The sequence below is a fragment of the Bubalus bubalis genome, chromosome 2 (assembly GCF_019923935.1).
Source record: "Bubalus bubalis isolate 160015118507 breed Murrah chromosome 2, NDDB_SH_1, whole genome shotgun sequence".
Classification (NCBI taxonomy): Eukaryota; Metazoa; Chordata; class Mammalia; order Artiodactyla; family Bovidae; genus Bubalus; species Bubalus bubalis.
In genome coordinates this window covers 145,552,371-145,574,476 of record NC_059158.1, presented here as the reverse complement: position 1 = coordinate 145,574,476, position 22,106 = coordinate 145,552,371, and the positions used below count along the sequence as shown (strand labels likewise).

At 37.3% G+C, this 22,106-nt stretch overlaps 1 protein-coding gene across 7 annotated transcripts in view; it reads right to left on the bottom strand.

Moving 5' to 3' along the window:
- Positions 1–22,106, bottom strand: part of PARD3B (par-3 family cell polarity regulator beta) — a 1,152,086-nt gene that overhangs the window by 518,519 nt on the left and 611,461 nt on the right. For all 7 annotated transcript variants that reach the window (XM_025261969.3, XM_044924795.2, XM_044924800.2 and 4 more), the window contains 4 exons: positions 16,009–16,097; positions 10,183–10,269; positions 4,312–4,437; positions 1,651–2,009 (listed from right to left, as the gene is read on the bottom strand). In XM_025261969.3, coding sequence (XP_025117754.1) covers positions 1,651–2,009; positions 4,312–4,437; positions 10,183–10,269; positions 16,009–16,097 — 661 coding nt within the window. The remainder of the gene's footprint in view (positions 1–1,650; positions 2,010–4,311; positions 4,438–10,182; positions 10,270–16,008; positions 16,098–22,106) is intronic.

Here is a 22,106-nt window from a genome sequence, read left to right as displayed (position 1 = left end):
ACACTTAAAATTCTAATTTCTTGTAATGGCATCCCCATCGTGCAAGCCACCTTGGCTGAAAACCAACAATAACTGTAATTCCTTTCTCTTTCCATCTACACCCACTCAGTGATTTAGGCATAAATATTACACTGGGCACCCTTTACTGATCCCTTGTTATCTGCTCTCTTCTTTAGTATATCTTTTTGCTGTCAGATTAATCTTCTTAAAACACAGCTCTGGGATGTAATATCCTTTATTTTTGCATCCAAAGCTTTCTGATGGATTTTTAAGGTCACGTTCCATGTCTAATTTTTCTATCCTCAAAGCACTCAACCCCATGCCTTATACATAGCTGCATAATTTGTATGAAAAGTACAAGTGATGCATTTATATAAAAAGCCTAATTGTGCATCCTAGTCAATACATTTTCTTCCCAGTATAAAATTCTTATAGGAGGACAAAATTTTGACTAGAGGATCTTTCAGAATAATCTCTATATCCTGATTAAAGGCATATGTTACATGCTTTAAATATATGTTAATATGTATTCAAAAACTACCTTTGGATCATTATATTTTCTATTAATTCCAACAGGAATCCATAAAATATTGGTTTCTTTTGAATGAAGTCCTGAAAATCCCAGTGGATTGCAGAAGGTTCAGTGGGTGAAGGGACTATGAGGAGGAGTCACAAAATAAAAGCACAGAAATACATAAATGTGTATGTGTGCATGTATAATACTGTATAAATATGTATGAACACACACGATCTAGTCATTGATCTGGGCTTGAAACGGATAAAAAACTTTTAATAAGATGAAGAAATGAAAGGTTATATATGCTTTTGAAATTAAAAATATTTGAAACTTTATTTGCATTGTTGAATTTGTGAAATCACTAATTACCCCGTATTTGCTGAGGAATAATTTTTGCTGGTATAAAACTATCTTAGAGAACGAGAAACAATAATACGGGCTTTTCAGACTTGGACTAAAGGATGCTTCAAAAATCACTGAGTGAGTGAGTGAAAGTTGCCGAGTTGTATCTGACTCTTTGTGACCCCATGGATTCTGTAGTCCATGGAATTCTCCAGGACAGAATACCGGAGTAGGTAGCCTTTCCCTTCTCCAGGGAATCTTCCCAACCCAGGGGTCGAACCCAGGTCTCCTGCATTGCAGGAGGATTCTTTACCAGCTGAGCCACCAGGGAAGCCCAAGAATAGTAGAGTGGGTAGCCTGTCCCTTCTCTAGCGGATCTTCCTGACCCAGGAATTGAACTAGGGACTCCTGCACCACAGGTGAATTTGTTACCAACTGAGCTATCAGGGAAGCCTAATCTGGCTCAAAACAGAGACAACTGAATTTCAGTGCCTATTTAGTCTAAGTTGTGATACAGTATCACTTTGCTCCTATCAAGTTTGTAATGGTTTTACTTCCCAGCATGTCTTTATCACTTTCTTGTTTCAAATAATCTATACTCTACAGAAAAAAAAAAAAGAATAAGGAAATACTACAATTTCAAGAAATTTAAGTTACTGCAGTATACACTTCAATTTATTCTTTGATTCAATTAAATGAAAGAATTAACAAAATTAGCCTTAATGTATTTCTCTTAACCAATTTTACATGTTACAATAATAGAATGCTATTAAGCATAATTTAATAATTACCTTTCTTTAGGTCAATCTTAATTTTCTTTGCATTCTTCTTGCTGCCAAACCCCATGAGTGGGGAGAGTGAGGGAGAGGATGGTTTTCTACCTAGTCTTGGTACTCGGGGGCTCTTGCTCTGTTGCAGGGAAGTTGATGCATCTTCTTCAGGACTGCTTGTTCCTGTGAGATTTATTGTCTTTATTCCTGATTTTCCATGGACAGGAGGCAGCTCCTTTGTTCTCAACACGCGATCATTGTTGCCAAAAATGCTTAGAGGTCCAATGACTGCTTTTTCATACTGTTCCCGGTTCTGAGGTGGAAGCACGCGGAGGAGCACACTTGGAGATTTCATTGCCTGACGGAAGAGGTCTTGAGCCCTTGAAAGACAGTGAATGTATAGTGATCCTATGTCCCAGCATGCTGTCTAAAGCACCCAGAGTCACAGCTATGGGAGCAGCCCAGGAGCATACTCACAGGAGGCGCTCTCACTGTTACTACCAATATGACTTTGCTAACTAAGTGCTAGTTACCACGCATGCCCTGCTCATGAGGTGCCACTGCACTGGGCTATGTCTGCATTAGCAACATGCGTGATGCTCTCTTTCAGTTTTTTTTTAACAACGATGTTAGGTAGGTATGCTGCTGCTGCTGCTAAGTCATGTCAGTCGTGTCCGACTCTGTGTGACCCCATAGACAGCAGCCCACCAGGCTCCCCTGTCCCTGGGATTCTCCAGGCAAGAACACTAGAGTGGGCTGCCATTTCCTTCTCCAGTTAGGTAGGTATACTTAGGTCTTATTTTGCAAAATGAAGAAACTGAGGCTCAGAGAGATTAACTGGTCTAACGACCCACAGCTTTTAAGCATTTCTAAATCTGAAATTCTATCCAGAAGTGTTTACTGAACTCAACATAAAAGAAAGCTCTAATTTTAAATGGAAAGAAAAAAAATCTTTGATAGTGGTCATCAGATTATCATTTGGTTTCCTTTTAGGACTTTATTTTGTAGGACAGGTCTTTTCTAATGTGGGTTGTGTTCAAGAAGCTCAATTTTGACACAGACGGTTCTCCATGGTGACATTTAGTAGGTATGTTGACTGTGCCAAATATCACAGTGGACTGTCAACGCAAAATGCATACTTTCTGTTATTTATTTCACTAAAGAGTACCTGCATTTTTTACTTTTTTTGTTTTAGTACTTTGTGCTTTTCTTCAAATTTCCTACTACTTTTTCTTTCCTTCTTCCTATGCCTCCTTATACCTTATGACCAGGTAAAACAACAATCTTTCCCAGCTTTCTTATCAATGAGATGAAGGGCAATAGGGAATCTGGCTCAGTTGGGAGGCAGGAACTTTTTTGTTCCATTTCTCTTTCCTATTTCTTGAAACTCAGAAGTGATGGAGGGAACTCAAGCAATTACCTTGTGACCACGAGATAGCTTAAAGATAGTAGCCACATAAAAAGGATGGCCAAGCAGAAAGATGGAAGATGCCTAATTCACTGATGATGGTGAGCCCTCCAAACTAAGTCTAGACTTCCACCTCCACACTTATTTGTCCTTAAAAAAGGTAAATTTTGTTTAAGATACCTTTAGTTCAGGTCTTTTTTACTAGCAGCCACACCAAATAAAAATTAATCACAATTTCAACTGCTATCTAAGCACCTCCTCACCTTATTAATGAAGAGCTTGCATTGCTAGTGGAGAAGGGAGAAGACTTCATATAGACAGCCCAACTCCTCTGGTAGATTTTTGACTAGGATTCAATTCCTAGTCCATATTGAAATTTTATAAGCCTTGATTTCCACCTCAGTAATACAGGGAGTAATGTCTGCCTTGCATTACTATTAAGTCTTGGTAAAAAGCACAGTGACATATAAAAATAATAATTATAATTTTGCCTATTATTCATTATTTTCAGAAATAGTCTCTAGAGGCTTCATTTTTTCCTACACTGAAGCAGCTAGTGCCCACTGCCACTCCGTCCACAACTACTCACCCTTTCTACCCAACATAATATTGGCAACTAATGGTCACAGAGAAGGCGGAGTTGTTTTGTTTGAAACAGTAGAGTCCAATGATGATTACTAACGGGTATTAGTAATTAGTCCCTTATTCCATTGCAATGCCAATATACATTTTAAAAAGCATATGTACACTGCTGCATAGTCTAATTCTTAGGTATAAAGACCTATTCCTATAACATTTCACATGCAGAGAAATAATTTCTTGAGGGAGAGTATTCTATTTTTTTTTTCATTTGTTTCTATTATTCAGTGAGTCCTCATAGACATCTCTCACAGATATTTAGTTTAAGGAAGACTGCTGACACCAAGGAAGTTAATTAATAAGCCGAACTAACAGTCTGTGAAAAGAATCATTAAATACCAGTCTAACTGACCCGTATCCCAAGAAAAACAAACCAGTCTATTGATGTCACAGAAAGACAGCTAGGCAGAAGGCTTGCTTCATTCTATACTTTGTCCTTCTCCAGGCTGTCAGGGACTTGTGCAGGCCACCCCTGAGTATGCTCAAACACAGGATGCATTTGAAAATGGATGTTCTGGAGTCAAAGGGAACTAACCAGAAATTATACCTACAGTTTTGATCATAATGAGTACAGTAATGATTATAATAAGCATTTTAGGAAGCAATAAAGTAAAAAAAAGAAAAAAAGTGCTTACTGAGCAAAGGTTTTGTCTACGAGGTCCACGTTGTTGATTTTTACAATACATTCATTTTCGTGAAACAGTCCCTCCCGTTTGGACCTGCTGTTTTCTTCAATGCCACGAATGAAGAGTCCTAGAATCCTGAATGCAACATTTAGATCGAAGAGAATGACTGAATAATAATATGCAAGTTGTTTCTCCACTTGCAGCTGTTCAGAAGTGAGTACTAACTCCTCCTTATGAAAGAAATTATGCTTTACATCCAGGCAACTGTTTGCTATTTTAAATCTTTAGTAAAACACAAAACAAAATCAGAAAAACACACCTACCCTCACAACTCACTAAAAGAAGAAACTACCCCCCTAAGACAAATATACATAAACACCAACCCAGAGCACATTGATCAACAGATCCATTCCTCATGCTTTTACTAAACTTAGAAAAGGCTAGCATCGCTTAGTGGAGTTGAGGACACATGGGATTCGTGGTTTAGAGAGGGCATCACAGAAGGGCTGACTATAATAAGTAAGTTTGAGTTGGTGTCGAGGGAGCACTTGACATTTGATAACAGGAGAGGATTAGGTTTCACAATAGTCTTTTTGCAATCTTCCTACCTCTTTTAATTATATGCATTTTAAGAAGAAAACATTTAGCACAGACCACATCACTCAATTTAGAAAAAAGTTTGGTCCCATATGTTCGAGTCACTGAATTAAGTGTGTGTTGAGTGTTCTCTACGCACTTTGGATGGAGGGATATGAAACAGGGCTATAGGACCAGGATGACAGCTCAGTACCGGCCTGGAGTACAGGGGAAATTAAAAAAAAAAAAAAAAAAAAAAAAAAAATCTGGAGTTTTCAATAGGCCGAGTCTTCATAGAAGAATTTGGGAGGAAAGTAGGATATAAACTGGATCAGGAGAATGAATGGGATTTGGATTGGAGGAGACAGAGAACACATGGAGACGGGGTGACCGGGTGTGTCTGTGTAAGTGGAGCAGGATGGGAGCGCGTGCTGGATGGGGAGGCCAGTGCCACGTGGAGGGGCCTTGAATGCTAGCTGATGGACTTATCTGATGAGGCTGGAGTAGTCCACACTTCTGAGACAGTGGCCAGATGAAAGCAGGAGTTTGGAGAGAGTTGTCTAAAATTTCAACCAGGAAGAATCTGCATTCAGAGAGGATACTCCATGCCTATTGGTGCCTCACAGCTGTGGCTTAAAATAGGAGGAAGGAAAAGGGAGTTGGAGAAAAAGAACAGGAGAAAAGAAACTACAGCAATAACAAGAAAGAATTGTGTGTGTATATGTGTGTACTTGGATGCACCTATTACATACTGGTAGTATTTGAACTGAAAACTAAAAGAAACCAAACTTGTGTATATTTTAGCCATTTCTCATGTGAGGGATTTCCCTGTTCCTTGTGGCATGTAAGGGTCCCATGTTTCTCAGGATAAGACAGATAACATCTTCCATGAGGAGTCTGCTAGATATAGCAACCCCCCAGCCTCTTCTTCCCTCATCCTCTTGTTTACTTAGTCATACTCTTCCATACAGGTGTCTTACATGCTATTACGTATTCCCTTTGCATTAAGTCAAATCTAAATAAAACATGAGCACATTTTATGCGTGAATAGTCAGGTCCGCCATGGAAAAAGAGGAGTCTTTAATGAAAATGGAGGAGGAAACCATCTTCCTGTTTGGAGTTGCCACAGGGTGGGGCCTCTGCCTTCAGGAATTCAGTTCATCTGATGAACCTGTGTCATCTCAAGAAGGCCAGAGGAGAGGCAAATGCAGGGCTGTTTAGATTTCTACTGCAAAACAGTTAAATGAACACTGTGGACTGATACATGAGAGAGCAAATAGTCACGCCATCTCCTACTGAGGGGAAGGCTCTGGGTCACAAGCCAAGCATGCACTGATGCTTAATTTCCGAATTCTAGTAGGTTAGTGAACTAGTCATATTCTGTGTGGAGGAGAATAGGGGACAACACTACTATGTGATAAAGAATATGAGATTTAAATTAATATTTGTAAGGTACTAATCCCACCTTAATCTCATAACATAATATTAAGAATTGAACTATTTGACATGTCAAAAAAAAAAACAAAGGGGGGGGAAAGAAAGAAATAGAACAAAATAGTGTTTCTCTCCTAAATTAAACAACTCTCTAATAGTTCACATTCTGGATTTTTGTTATGGTGGATTCACAATAACACGATCCATTAGGAGGCTCACATGTGGTTATAAACTAGTTTATGTAAGCGATATTTTTTTAACAAGCATTCAAGTCTTCCTTTAATTTAATTCAGTACATCATCAGTCATGTAATGTTGCTCCCTAGGATTTAATTTCACATTTTGGGAGATGAATTAATTCTTTCAGGCCACTGGGTTGCAATTTAGCTGGCATATTACAGCTGGAGTATGCTATGTGAACCTCACTCATCTAAATAACCTAACTTCCCATGAAAAATTTATTGACAGAATAAGCCCAACTGTAAAACCCATGTGTCAGAGGTAATTTTGGTAAAATGTAAAACTGGCTGATTTTATTAGTTTGGTCCCTGGCAACGAACCACTCCTGCCTTCTTTATTCAATGGAAGGGGTGGATTCCCTCCAGTTTGATTTCATCCAGACCAGTATTTTCACAGAAGAAAGACTCTCTTTTTCCTCTTTGTCCCTAATGGGTGGGCTGTGGGGAGCTATCTCCTTTGGGACCAAGGCTCTTTGAGACGTCAAAATTAACACTGCAGAAGAGTTACAGGCTGAAATGAACAAACTAATTTGCATTAAGGAGCACTGATAAGGAGGCTGAAGTCCACAGCCCAGCAGAATGAGAGGTGTAACAATTGCTTCTTGTGCTTCTAATAATCATGTAGGCACAAATCTGCCCACTGCTTGCCTCCTCCTTTCTCCCCACAGTATCACACCACCTTGGTCGCTCACCAGCTGAGACTTTTTACCTGAGCATATCTTTTCCTCACATTATATGTCCCTCTTCATCCATTCCTTCCTTCTTCTGTTTCATACTTAGCTGTTTTTACTGTGAAGCAGGTATACTATGCTATCTTTATTTACTGACAGACAATTAGATTTCATGCTTTAAATTCTAAAATAAAACTATATATATATATTTCTTTTTTTAATGAAATCAAGTTGCTTTTTACTTGCAGGGACTCTAGGTGTTTTTTTTCTTTTACATTTTTTTGTTTTTATCGCGCAAGCCAATTTTTCTCCATTTAAGCAGCATTCTGTATCCCAGTGAATCCAACGAGGCCTTGTCTAGTATAACAGTCAGTGTGTTATACTCAGGGTGTTCTAACTTTGATTATGGATCTTATTCTACAACAGGTGTGGCTCTATTTTTGTAAAAGAAAAAAAAAAGAAATTAAAGGCAAAGCCAATTACAGTAGTCTTAGTAAATAATTAAATGTAAATTCTAATTTAAAATAATGACATAAACCAATAAATGGAAGGAAATTAAGAACTAAGTTACCACTATGACCTTAACTCCCCCCACCCTCTGTGCTCACACAGGGTGACCATATGGCATGATGAAGTCAGACACTTGTCTGACACGCTCTATATGCAGTTGCTTCTAGACACATGGGTTGAGTTAAGTGTGCTGTTTCAGCCTGTACTCATTACTTCTTAACTTTTATTGGCTCATGTCTCCACTTCCATATTATTTTTTTATGTTTTTTAATTAAATTTCCTTTCTGTAATACTAGTGGATAGCAATATATATATATACACATATATACACACACACACATACAATCATTTCACAAAGTTACTGAAAAGTTGACCATGAACTTATAAAAGTTCATTTCTGCACCAAGCTGTTCTGTTTTAGACAAAACAGTAATAGTCCTAATAATTTACACATTCATAGGTTGTGTGTTTTACAAGGAGTATTAATATTTTTAATGCCATTTAATCCCCACAATCTTGATGTGAAGTAAGTATTCACAAGAGGCAAGTTTAGGGGACTTGCTCAAGGTTATTCAAAAGAGAAAACTGAGATCCAAATCCAATTGTTTCAAGTCCAAGTCCAATATTCTTCTTCCTGTTCTACAAGGCTTATGCTAGAAATCAGAACCAGGAAGGAGCAGGGAGCAAATCAATACACTGTAGTGCGTTTTCCTCATTTGAAGTGAGAGAAGATGATTTCTACTCTAGAGGGTCAACTTGTTTTCCGAACGACTGAAATTGAAGTAGGGTGACTGTCATGTTATATATTTCTTCATGGTTTGAAAATTGGGATGATCTTGTGTTCTATTCCAGCCTCATTAAGCTAAAGGGCCTAGTAATTTAGCCACACTCGTATTTCACAAAGCTCTATCAGTACACTTCTGCCAAAAGCCATTAGAATTTCTTGTGACAACTGGGTAAATACTTGCTCTGTCTATCAAAAACAACCTCAGCTTGTCCTGTGCCATAACCCATAACATTTATAAACATGCTTATTAACACATACAGGAAATGAGATAATAAGAGCCACTAGCTTTTCAGTTCATTTCTTTTTAGGGGACATTCATTCCAGCGAGAGCTTGGCATCAGATGTTATTTGCTAAAAAAGGTGATGACTTTGCAATTACAGGTAGCAGATGGCTACCTGCTGAAAATGATGCCAACCAAAATATCATGACTAAATCTGCTCTTGCCACTATATGGCAGACAAAATTGAATAAATATTCAGAACCAGTAAATTAATACATATAACCTTTGGGAAAAGTTTTGTTCTAGAAAGAACAATGGAGTGAGGACAAATCAAGAGATATGGATTTTGTATGACCTTGAGGAAAATCAACTGACTTTTCTGGTCTTCGATCACTTAAACTAAAATCAGGCGCTTTGCCTTTTTAATGATACATTTAAGAAAATAAATTTAACAAAATAATTTAAATCATGTCAAACAGGGAGAAACTGATTTTCTTCAAGTTTTTGACAGCCTTTGTCAGTATCAATCTAGTCCTCAAGGTAGCCATCCTCTTGAAAAATAATATAATATCTAATACTAGTTTCATAAGGTTGTTAAAATGGTACTAACATTAACTCTCAGGCACACATTTTAATTCCCATCAGTAAAACAAGTTTTACATCCAGTCAGCGAGGAGTGAGTGATAGTCATTCAGTTGTGTCCAACTCTTTGTGACCCCATGGACTGTAGTCTGCCAGGCTCCTCTGTCCATGGAATTCTTCAGGCAAGAATAATGGAGTGGGTTGCCATTTCCTTCTCCATACATCCAGTTAAGTAGACATGAATTTCAAGAAATGGTGACACAATAATATTACCACTTACTAGCATGAATTTATCAATTTGTCTTTAAAATTTCAAAAGGATGTATCAAATTATTTTTGATTGATTACATTATATTTTGGAACAAAATAAACAGAATAAAGGCATTTTGCTACTTAGCCAATCAGAATATATTGAATTTCTGATATATACTTAGAATATTAAAATATTTATTATTAGAGGTTCCATAAACATGAAGAAGATCAAGAAATATCAATTTGGAATTATTATATTTCTTTTAAGTGCATTTTTGAACATTAAAAAATTCAGTTGCTGTATTTATCTAACCACATGTTAAAGTCTTTCACGATTTCTGTTTATATGTTACTGATAAGAATATTTTAAGAAAGTACTTCTTACTTAATTGTAAATACAGAAAACATGATTTCTTTTCCATTGTATCCTAGAAGTAAGTGATATTATTTTATTTCTAACAAATAAGTGGCCAATAGAAGCATGTACTGAGGTGTCCATCTAAATAACAGAGACATACACTTAATCCTCTTCTAAAAAATGTTTGGGAAAATGAGCTCAAGTCAAGTTTTTCATTAGCATGAGCTTCTGATATAAGGAAAACATCTTACCTTCCACTCAGAGATGAAAAGAAAGGCACTACATGTATTCCCAAGGGGCCTCCTTCCCCGGAAATCTCCACCATTCTTGTCATATCACTGGGACAGAAAAAAAGAAAAAGAGAGTACAAATGAGTCTTTGCCAAAACAAAAACAAAACAACAGATGTGGCATATTAAAAAGAAAACCAAAAAAGAACTTTGGATTTTAACAACTACTGTAAATTTAACAGCAAAGATGAAATCAAAGGAGTACATGATTTGCTGGAATGTTCAGAAGATCCAGGAAATAAAATGCTTAAAAGGCTATCTGATTTCTTATTTTTTCTCCTAGAAGAGGAACAAATGGAAATGACTACCTACAAAAATAACTTCCTACTTAACTTAATCTGCATAAATCAACATATTTTAAAAGATGTACACAAAAAATGAAATTTCTCCCTATTGAGACACACTTGAAAATTACTGTATAGAGGATAAAATACATGGAATCAAGCATATCTATGCATAAATATAAAGTATGGCTTTTCCTACAGAACAGAGGAAAAATGAAATAAAATATGTATTTATTAGAAAAAGCACAAAATTACATTTTAAACAACTGTGAAGCCACAGTTGGTAATACATATTGGCATGTTCAAAGCTTTATACATCAAAACTTGAACTAGCCTTTCAATAAGGCATCAGCTGTATTCAATAGAACAATTCCAAATTTTCACCTCCTACTTTTTTTTTTAAGAGGTATAAAAAGAAGTTGCAAAGCCTGGAGAAAATGTATTACAGAAAGAAATAGAAAGCCTGACCTGCCTAACCTACTCCAGATTAAGGCAAGGATGAGCCAGAAACATTAATGGACAGTGTATATGACTGAAATATACAAGGTGTTGTGAGCTTTTGAGTAATAGAAAGTGGAACTAACAAGTGTTTATAAAGATGAAAAATAATAACCATGAACAATTATTGGCTCCTGTAATCCCAGAGAGAGAAAATAAAATTGCCAGAGGAAAATGATAAGTTGAAGCAAACATCCCCATTATGGAAATTGTAAGCAGGTCTCTATTGTTTCCTATTTACATGAAAATGACCTGAAACTAGATGTCAAATTAAGAGCTACAGCTGCTACAAATACTTTTCTGCTCCAAATTGAAAACGGGGAAATTTTGGCTCCTTGCTGGAAAGTTGAGAACAGCATTAAGAACGCAAAGTGCCTGATGAATTCACTCTGCATGAAGTACTCCCTAAATTATCAGCAATCTAAAATAAATACATTAAATATATTCTCATCAGTGGATTAGGCTTATTTTTAATGTGTTTTCATTGCAAACCTATTATCATTAAGAACTGCAAAAAAGAGCCTGTTAGCTTCCAACATTTATGGAATATGATGGAATTTCAAAATTGATAATAAATTTCAAATGAGTTTTGCTCAGATATTGCTGATATATTTAAAATTTGTTCAGTCAAGCAGGTTATAACAGAACCCTAGAATAAAAGTTAGGAAAAAAATAAATCTTACAGTGCTAGTATCATGGAATAAAATATATTCTTCTCTATACTTCCTGTGTGAGCATAGACACTATATGAATACATGCATAGGAAATACTATTGAATATATATAAGTATGCATTATAGGTCCTGAATATAAAATGTCTGGTGGGAAGAGAAGGTTCTGTACCTTTCAATGGACCATAAAGAAATAACTTTTATATAATAACAGATTTATAGTACATTTTTAGGTATGTGAGAAACACTAAACCCAAAGCATTCACATTCTAGGGTTACTATAATGTTGCAAAGACTTTTAAAAACAGACTAAAACCTTGTTTAACCATTGAAACTTTATTATCTTTACCTTTTATAATATATTTTTACAGTTTTGTACCTAGAACATAATACAAATCTTTCTTAATAAGTGCATTAAATATCCACATGCTGATAGATAACATTCATATGTTTTATACAGAGGGTTTTGGAATATAAATGTTTAGTCTAGACAATAAGATTTCAGCTTAAAAAAATTAGGATGGCTTTATGGATTCTTTTTTTCTCGTTTGCAAGTATTTCTTTATCCCACTCATAGCCTCTCCTGTAAGACATAATAAATGTATCAGACTGATACCTACTCTTTAGTAATCATTAACCTTGCATTTTTACATTCACTTAAAAGCAAATCCTATAATTTGTTAAAGTAATCAATCTTATTTCAAAACACTAAAACTTTTTTGGGGGATGCAGTATTAAGGTTCATTTCAACTTTGTAAGATTCTCTTTTTCAGTATTTCAGAATAAACATTTATGCTCTCTTTATATGTGACAGTCACAATTATTTTGGCTGGCATAATATTTGACACATGTTAAATTACTATCACAAAAATATTACTATCCCAAAAAAAGGAGCATAAAAGACTTTCAATTTTGTTGATTGTAATATGTAGATACTTAGAGAATTAGATCTATTAGTGCTATAGACAACCATTACAAGTTTTACAGACTATGTTTACCAGATCTTTATAAATTGCTATCCATTATCTGTTTCAAGATGGTAAGGAAAGCCATATGAAAAAGGAAACATCATAGACAAGTCTATGTTTTAAGTTTATTTTAAAAGGGGAAAAATAAAACCACTCAGTGTTATTTATACTCAGTGGTGTTCTATGGAAATCTCTGTATAAAGACCCTCATGGAAGATAAACAAAGCAAGGAGGGCTAGATGCAGTTACCTGAATACACATCTCATAAAATGAGATTTTACTAAGATGTAAAAATATGCTATTAAAGTTATTTGTTAAAGCAGAATAGAGTTCAAGGACGAGTGAGCAGGGTATATACACATTTACTTATATTCTGGAGGTGGACTGAAAATAGAAAATGTAGAGAATGAGGTGAGAAGGCTATTTGAGCAGTGGAAAGAAAAAAGAGATCGGCAGGACTTATGAAAAAGAGACAAAAAATGAACTCTAGGGCAAAGGAAAAAAAATATTTCAGTTACAAAAAGAAAAGTTGGAAACTTTCACTAAACTCAAAATAGCTAACTATAGAACTTTCTAAGATCTACCAACACAAATGCAGATAGTCATCAAGCATTAGGTTGAATAGTGTTAAGCAAGTTACATGTTCTAAGGTCTGACTGACAAAATTGATTTGAATAGTTACTGGAACCAGTGGCTACCCAGTGCTTCCCTGATAGCTCAGTTGGTAAAGAATCCACGTGCAATGCAGGAGACCTGGGTTTGATCCCTGGGTTGGGAAGATCCCCTGGAGAAGGGAAAGGCTACCCACTCCAGTATTCTGGCCTGGAGAATTAGATGGACAGTCCCATGGGGCTGCAAAGAGTGGGACACGACTGAGCGACTTTCACTTGCATGAGTGAAAGTACAGAATCAGTGGCTTAAAATGAGCCTGTTGTGAATGGCTATGGCAAGAATTAGATGGAAAGTGCTTCACTTGGTTCCTTCCAGAAGAAAGGCATGAAGCCTGAGAAAGAATACAACTGGGGCTGCAGATGAATGGCTGTAAGTCTAACTTCTCCACAAAAGACAAATGCACAGTGTCTTTAAGATTAGTCAATCTTAAAGTAAGAAAAGAGACAGAAGTAAGGAAGAGACAGAACTTAGGGCAGGAAGAGGGAGATGCTTTGTTTTGGGAGGAAATATTAACTTATGAAATTACAGAGAAAGTGCATCCTTTTGGTGGCTTTGAGGCAGGTGTCTGAGTAAATCACTTAAAGTAAGTACCAAAGTATGTTTCCTCATTTGAACAATGAGGGAATTAAGATAAGTTCCTAATAGAGTTGTTGGCATTAAAGAAACAAAGAGAGAACATTATACAAATACATTATACACATAAAAATTCTCCCCTACAATGTAATCTCTAGGCTTCCTGCTGCAGTCACCTGCCCACCCCAGCTTCCTGACCCTTCCCTTAGTTTCACATTTCTTCTCATCCTCCCTCCATTCAAGAGTCTTTAATGGAGTCTGCACTCACTCGACTTCCCTGGTGGCTCAGACGATAAAGTGTCTGTCTACAATGCGGGAGACTGGGGTTCAATCCCTGGGTTGGGAAGATCCCCTGGAGAAGGAAATGGCAATCCACTTCAGGACTATTGCCTGGAAAATCCCATGGACAGAGGAGCCTGGCAGGCTACAGTCCATGGGGTCGCAAAGAGTTGGACACGACTGAGCGACTTCATTCACTCACTCTGCTTTCTGAACTTGGCCTTAAACTAATTTCAGATGACTTTTTCTACACTGGTGCTCACAACGTGAAGTTTCTTAGTCTTGGTTAGGCAAAGTGAAATAAAACACCCAGGAATCAGAGAAGGCACACACAACATGTAACACTAGAGTCAAAGGATTTGAAGACAAGAGTGGTGGGTGTAGATTGGGTCTCTAGAAGTTAATTGCTCTCAACTACAATTCCTTAGCCTGCTAAAAGTGATAATAAAACTCATACAAAAAGTCCGTTGGGATAATCAAACACATATTTTAATTAAATATTATTTTTAAAAAATCTTGTACTCCGTTCCTCTGAATCCCTTGTATCTAGAGAAAGCTTAGCTAATTTTTTCATGTAGCTGTAAACCAAACAATTGTTCACTCTATAAATACTTAGTAGGGACTTCAGCACACTTTCCAAAAAGCTAACATGTAAAGAAAAATGAAATTAAAGGCAAACAGAATAAGAGTATTGCATTCATTATGTCTACCTCCAAAAATAATCTTATCAAGCTTCTAAAAAGACAGGGCCCTAGAGATTTCCTGCATCAAGTTTTTAATATTGTGCAACTCATTAATCAAAGAAACACAATCTAAATAAAGAGTAACTGTCATATGGCCATAAATTGTAAGCTTGAGGAAAATCTACACAGTAAAGCAGTGGGATAAAAGATGATCACACATTTTTTTTTCTTACATTAATTCCAGGTAACATGCTTGGCGTTTATAACTAAGTGGATTGAATGAAAGAAGTATGCTGACTAAATGAATGAATGAATGACCACCAATCTCAGAAGCATCACTCTCCAGTGTTAAAGCCAACAATCTATTAGACACAAAATTTTCATGCAAATTTTGAAGCAACTTCAGAAATGATGATGACAGTGATGAAAATAGAGATGATGATGATGTTGACATTGGTAACAACAGCAACAGGGCTTACTCTGCCTCAGGCACTGTTCACAGCACTTTATTAACTAACTTTGTCTTTAGGTAACAGTTTACTTAACAGTTAACTCTGAAGGAAGGTTTTAGCATTATTTCCATTTTACGTAACAGAAACTAAGGCAAAGATTGATGAGCAACTTGCCTAAGCTTCTAGAACTAATAAGCTGCAGAGCCGGAATTTGAACCCAGGCAGTAGCTAGGGACGAGCTAAAAATTATCACAGAGCAAAGCAAGTGCCCATAACCAAGAGAACAACTGATTTTGTATAAAAATTACTTACATTAAAAACACAAAAATCTGCATTGATAGGCTAGGTTCATTTTATATACATAGAGTAAATATTGCAAGATTGTTAAAATGCAGTGCAAAGTAGTATTCAAAGAGCTAATGTCAAAGTAGAACACCACACCACAATGAACTCTGAAATGTTCACTTTAAGCTGTAGCTCAAAGAGAAGAAAAAAACAATTAAGAAATCTAGGTTGCAGAAAAAGGCTGGAAGGATTGAGTCTCATTTGTACGTGTTTGTCAGGAATTTCTCATGTAAAAAAAGAAAATTAATTTTAGAATTAGGTTTCACTCAAGTATTCTTATCTTGATCTTTCCTATAAAATAAAACTATAAGTTAAAAAAACATTCAATTGAAATAAAATATTCTTATTCACATAAATAGAATACCTCAACACATCCATCGTTTTCGGTGATGTCAGTAGTTCTGTCTGCATACCATTCATAACTTCTCCATCTTCTAATTCCTCCGTGGAATTCTGTAGTGAAACAAACCATAAGCATGTGGATGCTATGCACATAGAATTGAAAATTTGAATAAAAAGTCTCAATGGGAGAGAATAAATGGTTTTATTCTGGATATATACAGTGCACTCCGATTTCTTTGAAGGCTGGAAAAAGGTGTTAATCTTTTCAGTGTTTTCAATGCTCTTTTCTCTTCCGTTTGGTTTCTGAAATACTCACATGGACCATTTACACAAGGCAGTATGTTAAGAGCTTTGGAATACATCATTTAGCTTCCTGCTACTCAACCATAAGCACTGGGGACTGAGTGTTTTAAATCAGCAAGGAAAAGGGGTACCAAAGGGAAGGTGCCACTGACAGGGGGTGATGTATTAGCTTTAATGTACTGTACTTGCTTGTACCCACCTCAGTGGCACAAAATAAAAAGCAAAATCCATGAAAAAAAAAACAGTTGCCTAGGAAGGTCACTTCTATCAAAAGTATAGCAGGAAAAGTGAAGGATAAGAAATCTGGAGTTCTCATTTGTCTTAAGACTTTCATTCTGAGGATGCTGTTTAGCACAGAGAAACTAAAATTAACCATTTAACTTCTAAAATCACAAACAGTCTTCTACTACAAAGAAGGAAGAAGGTGAGAGAGGTCCTGCACTCCAGGACGGTGGCAAAATTGAATTGGATGTTACATAGAGGAGAGAATAGATTCTAGAAAGCCAGCCCACTTTAGGATTTCATTTAAGTAAGACATTAGTTCTCTGTTAGGCTTTGGAACTGAACTCTAACAGAGTAATTTTGCAGACACACCACTCTTCAGGATCCCAGCCACAGATAGCACGTGTTAAGGACTTGAGTCTCAGTGAACAATCACATGGAGTATTCATGGGTCTAAAAATGCAATTCAATCAAAAAAACACAATAGATGAGTTAAAAGGTTGGACATAAAGGAATAAGGTTAACATTTGGAAGAAAACAAGACATAGAGGCACAAATCAAGCAGTATGTCACTGTGACTTGATTTTTTTTTTAAATGTATTTCATTTTTAGATTGAAAACCAACATCTCAAACTTAGGGGTTGAGAGTTTGGTGAAGGATTTGATCTGCACTAAATTTTTAAACATTTATTTGCTTTCTCCTCTTCATGAAGAAAGGAAAAAAAAAATCCAAAAAGTTAAAGGACACATTTTAGTTGAAGGCACCAAATCTTAAAAGATGAATGGTTCTGAAAGCTTTCAAACCTTCACCTTATTATGAAGTGCTTGATATATGTTTACATTGAAACGACACTGGATTGGGGAGGTTACAAAACACTTGAGTAGAAAATTTAATAAAATATATCATATCATCATTTGATATGACTAGAGCCCATATCAAAACATTTGATGGCTGCATTTATGTCAAAATCATTAACTTTCTCATCTATCACAAGAGGGAGCTCTATAAAGGTGGAGGCTGTATCTAGTCCTCTCTATATTAAGCACACAATACACAGGATTAATTTAGTGAATGTTAATGAAGAAATAAGTTGAATGACATTATATTAGTTTCCTAACGATATGCAATAAGTTCAAAAATCAGTTCACTTCAGTTCAGTCACTCAGTCATGTCTGACTCTTTGTGACCCCATGGACTGCAGTACGCCAGGCTTCCCTGTCTATCACCAACTCCCAGAGCTGACTCAAACTCATATCCATTGAGTTAGTGATGCCATCCAACCATCTCATCCTCGGTCATCCCCTTCTCCTGCCTTTAATCTTTCCCACTATCAGGGTCTTTTCCAATAAGTCAGTTCATCACATCAGCTGACCAAAGTACTGGAGTTTCAGCTTCAGCATCAGTCCTTCCAATGAATATTCAGGACTGATTTACTTTAATTGACTTTAATTTAATTTCCTTTAATTCCTTTCATCGATTTCCTTCAATTGACTGGTTGGATCTCCTTGCAGTCCAAGGGACTCTCAAGAGTCTTCTCCAATACCACATCAACTCTTCAGCGCTCAGCTTTCTTCACAGTCCAACTCTCACATCAACACATGACTACTGGAAAAACCATAGCTTTGACTAGACATACCTTTGTTGGCAAAGTAATGTCTCTGCTTTTTAATATACTGTCTAGGTTTGTCATAGCTTTTCTTCCAAGGAGTAAGTGTCCTTTAATTTCATGGCTGTATTCACCATCTGCAGTGCTTTTGGAGCCTAAAAAATAAAAAGTCTCTCACTGTTTCCATTGTTTCCCTATCTATTGGCCATGAAGTGATGGCACTGGATGCCATGATCTTAGTTTTCTGAATGTTGAGTTTTAAGCTTATCTTCTCACTCTCCTCTTTCACTTTCATCAAGAGGCTCTTTAGTTCTTCTTAGCTTTCTACCAAAAGGGTGGTGTTATCTGTGTATCTCCCACAGTGTCTGTCAGAGACTTAGAATTGACTTGGCTGGGTGGTTCTGGGGTAGAATCTCTCATTGAGGTAGAATTTAGGTGTCAGCAGGGCCACAATTCAGTTCAGTTCAGTTCAGTCACTCAGTCGTGTCTGACTCTTTGTGACCCCATGAATCGCAGCACGCCAGGCCTCCCTCATGTCCATCGAGTCAGTGATGCCATCCAGCCATCTCATCCTCTGTCGTCCCATTCTCCTCCTGCTCCCAATCCCTCCCAGCATCAGACTCTTTTCCAATGAGTCAACTCTTCGCATGAGGTGGCCAAAGTATTGGAGTTTCAGCTTCAGCATCATTCCTTCCAAAGAAATCCCAGGGCTGATCTCCTTCAGAATGGACTGGTTGGATCTCCTTGCAGTCCAAGGGACTCTCAAGAGTCTTCTCCAACACCACAGTTCAAAAGCATCAATTCTTTGGTGTTCAGCTTTCTTCATAGTCCAACTCTCACATCCATACATGACCACTGGAAGAACCATAGCCTTGACTAGATGGACCTTTGGGCTGCAATTACAGTCCTCTAAAGACTTGACTTGGAGAAGGCAATGGCACCCCACTCCAGTACTCTTGCCTGGGAAATCCCATGGGTGGAGGAGCCTCATAGGCTGCAGTCCATGGGGTTGCGAAGAGTCAGACACGACTGAGCGACTTCACTTTCACTTTTCACTTTCATGCATTGGAGAAGGAAATGGCAACCCACTCCGGTGTTCTTGCCTGGAGAATCCCAGGGATGGGGGAGCCTGGTGGGCTGCCGTCTATGGGGTTGCACAGAGTCGGACACGACTGAAGTGACACGGCAGCAGCAGCAGCAGCAGCAAAGGCTTGACTGGAGTTTTCAGAGCCAAGATAAAAAATCTGCCTGCCATGTGGGAGGCCAGGGTTGGATCCCTAGGTTGGGAAGATCCCCTGGAGAAGGAAATGGCAACCCACTCCAGTATTTTTGCCTGGAGAATCCCATGGACCAAGGAGCCTGGTAGGTTATAGTACATGGGGTCACAAAGAGGCAGAAACGACTAAGTAACTAACACTTTCACTTTCACTTATTTTTTCTTTATAAAAGCTTTATTAAGATATGATGTACATAACATTAAATTCACCCTTTGAAAATAGTACAATCCAGTCCTTTTAAACTTATTCACAGAGTTTTGCAACCATCGCCAATATCTAATTTTAGAGTAATTTCAAAATTCCACAAAATAACCTCATACTCATTAGCCAGAATAGCGCATCATTCCTGCTTGCCCATTGCAATCATTAAGCTACTGTCTGTCACTAAGGATTTACCAGTTCTGAACAATTTTTTATAAACATTATCATAAGATATGTGGCTTCTATCATTTATCATGATGTCCTTAAGACCCTCCCATGTTGCGGCATTTATCAATATTTCATCCCCTTTTTTGGTTAAGTAATATTCCACTGTATGTATATAGCACATTCTGTTTACTCATTCATTACTCGATGGGCATTTGAGTTGCACTCATCTCTCATGCTAGCAAAGCAATGCTCAAAATTCTCCAAGCCAGTCTTCAACAGTATGTGAAGCATGAACTTTCAGATGTTCAAGGTGGATTTAGAAAAGGCAGAAAAACCAGAGATCACATTGCCAACACCTGTTGGATCATCAAAAAAGCAAGAGAGTTCCAGAAAAACATATGCTTTATTGACTACACCAAAGCCTTTGACTGTGTGGATCACAACAAACTGTGGAAAATTCTTAAAGAGATGGGAATACCAGACCACCTTACCTGCCTCCTGAGAAATCTGTATGCAGGTCAAGAAGCAACAGCTAGAACTGGACATGGAATAACAGATTGGTTCCATATCGGGAAAGGAATACGTCAAGTCTGTATATTGTCACCCTGCTTATTTAACTTATATGCAGAGTAAATCATGCAAAATTCTGGTCTGGATGAAGCACAAGCTGGAATCAAGATTGCTGGGAGAAATAGCAATAACCTCAGATATGCAGATGACACCACCCTTATGGCAGAAAGCAAAGAAGAACTAAAGAGACTCTTGATGATGGTGAAAGAGGAGAGTGAAAAAGCTAGCTTAAAACTCAACATTCACAAAACTAAGATCATGGTATCCAGTCCCATCACTTCAGAGCAAATAGATGAGGAAACAATAGAAACAGTGAGAGACTTTATTTTTTCCGGCTCCAAAGTCACTGTAGATGGTGACTGCAGCCATGAAATTAAAAGACACTTGCTCCTTGGAAGAAAAGCTATGACCAACTTAGGCAGCATATTAAAAAGTAGAGACATTACTTTGCCAACAAAAGTCCATATAGTCAAAGCTATTGTTCTTCCAGTAGTGAGAGCTGGACTATAAAGAAAGCTGAGGGCCCAAGAATTGATGCTTTTGAACTGTGGTGTTGGAAAAGACTCTTGAGAGTCCCTCAGACTACAAGGAGATCAAACCAGCCCATCCTAAAGGAAATCAGTCCTGAATATTAATTGAAGGACTAATGCTGAAGCTGAAGCTCCAGTACTTTGGCCACCTGATGCAAAGAACTGACTCATTGGAAAAGATGCTGATTCTAGGAAAGATTGAAGGCAGGAGAAGTAGGGGATGACAGAAGATGAGAAGGTTGGATGGCATCACCAACTGGATGGACATGAGTTTGAGCAAGCTCTAGGAATTGGTGATGGACAGGGAAGTCTGGCATGCTGCAGTCCATGGGGTGGCAAAGAGTCAGACACAAGGAGTGATTGAACTGAATTGATTTCAGTTGTTTCCACACTTGCTTACGATTATGAATTATGTTGCTGTGACCATTTGAAATAGTGTTCAACTCTGAAATAATGCTAAGAATGAGAAGTTCTTATGTATGCTGATATGTTTCATTTCTCTCAGGTATATACTGAGGAGTGGAATTGCTGGGTCAGGTAGTAACTAAATGCTTAACATTTTGAGGACAGCTATAGTATTTCTAAAATATCTGCACAATTTTGGATTCCCATCAGTAATATCTGAGGGTTCCAAATTCTCCAAGTCCTTGCCAACACTCGTTGCTTTTCTTTAAACAAAAATTAGCCATCATAGTGGGTGTTGAAGTTTTTGTTTGTGTATACCTAAAAACTAATGAGTTTCATTTCCCTAATGATAAATGATGGTGAGCATCTTTGCATGTGACTGTAAGACATTTGTGTATCTTCTTTGAGGAAATGCCTAGTTATTTGTATATTTATTGTTGAATTGTTAAGATTTTTCTAAATATTCTGTGTACAAATTCCTTGAAAAGAAAGCAAAAGTGAAATATTAGTCACTCAGTTGTGTCTGATTCTTTGCAACCCCATGGACTGTAGGTCACCAGGCTCCTCTGTCCATGGAATTCTCCAAGCAAGAATATCGGAGTGGGTTGCTATTCCCTTCTCCAGGGGATCTTCCCAACCTAGTGATGGAATCTGGGTCTCCTGCCATTGCAGGCTGATTCTTTACCATCTGGCCCACCAGGGAAGCCAGATATCCAAAATTTCTCCCATTCTATGGTCTCTGACTTCACTTTCTTGATGGCCCCTTTGAAGCACAAAAGTTTAGAATTTTAATGAAGTGTAATTTACGTTTTTTTCTGTTACTGTGTTTGGTGTTGT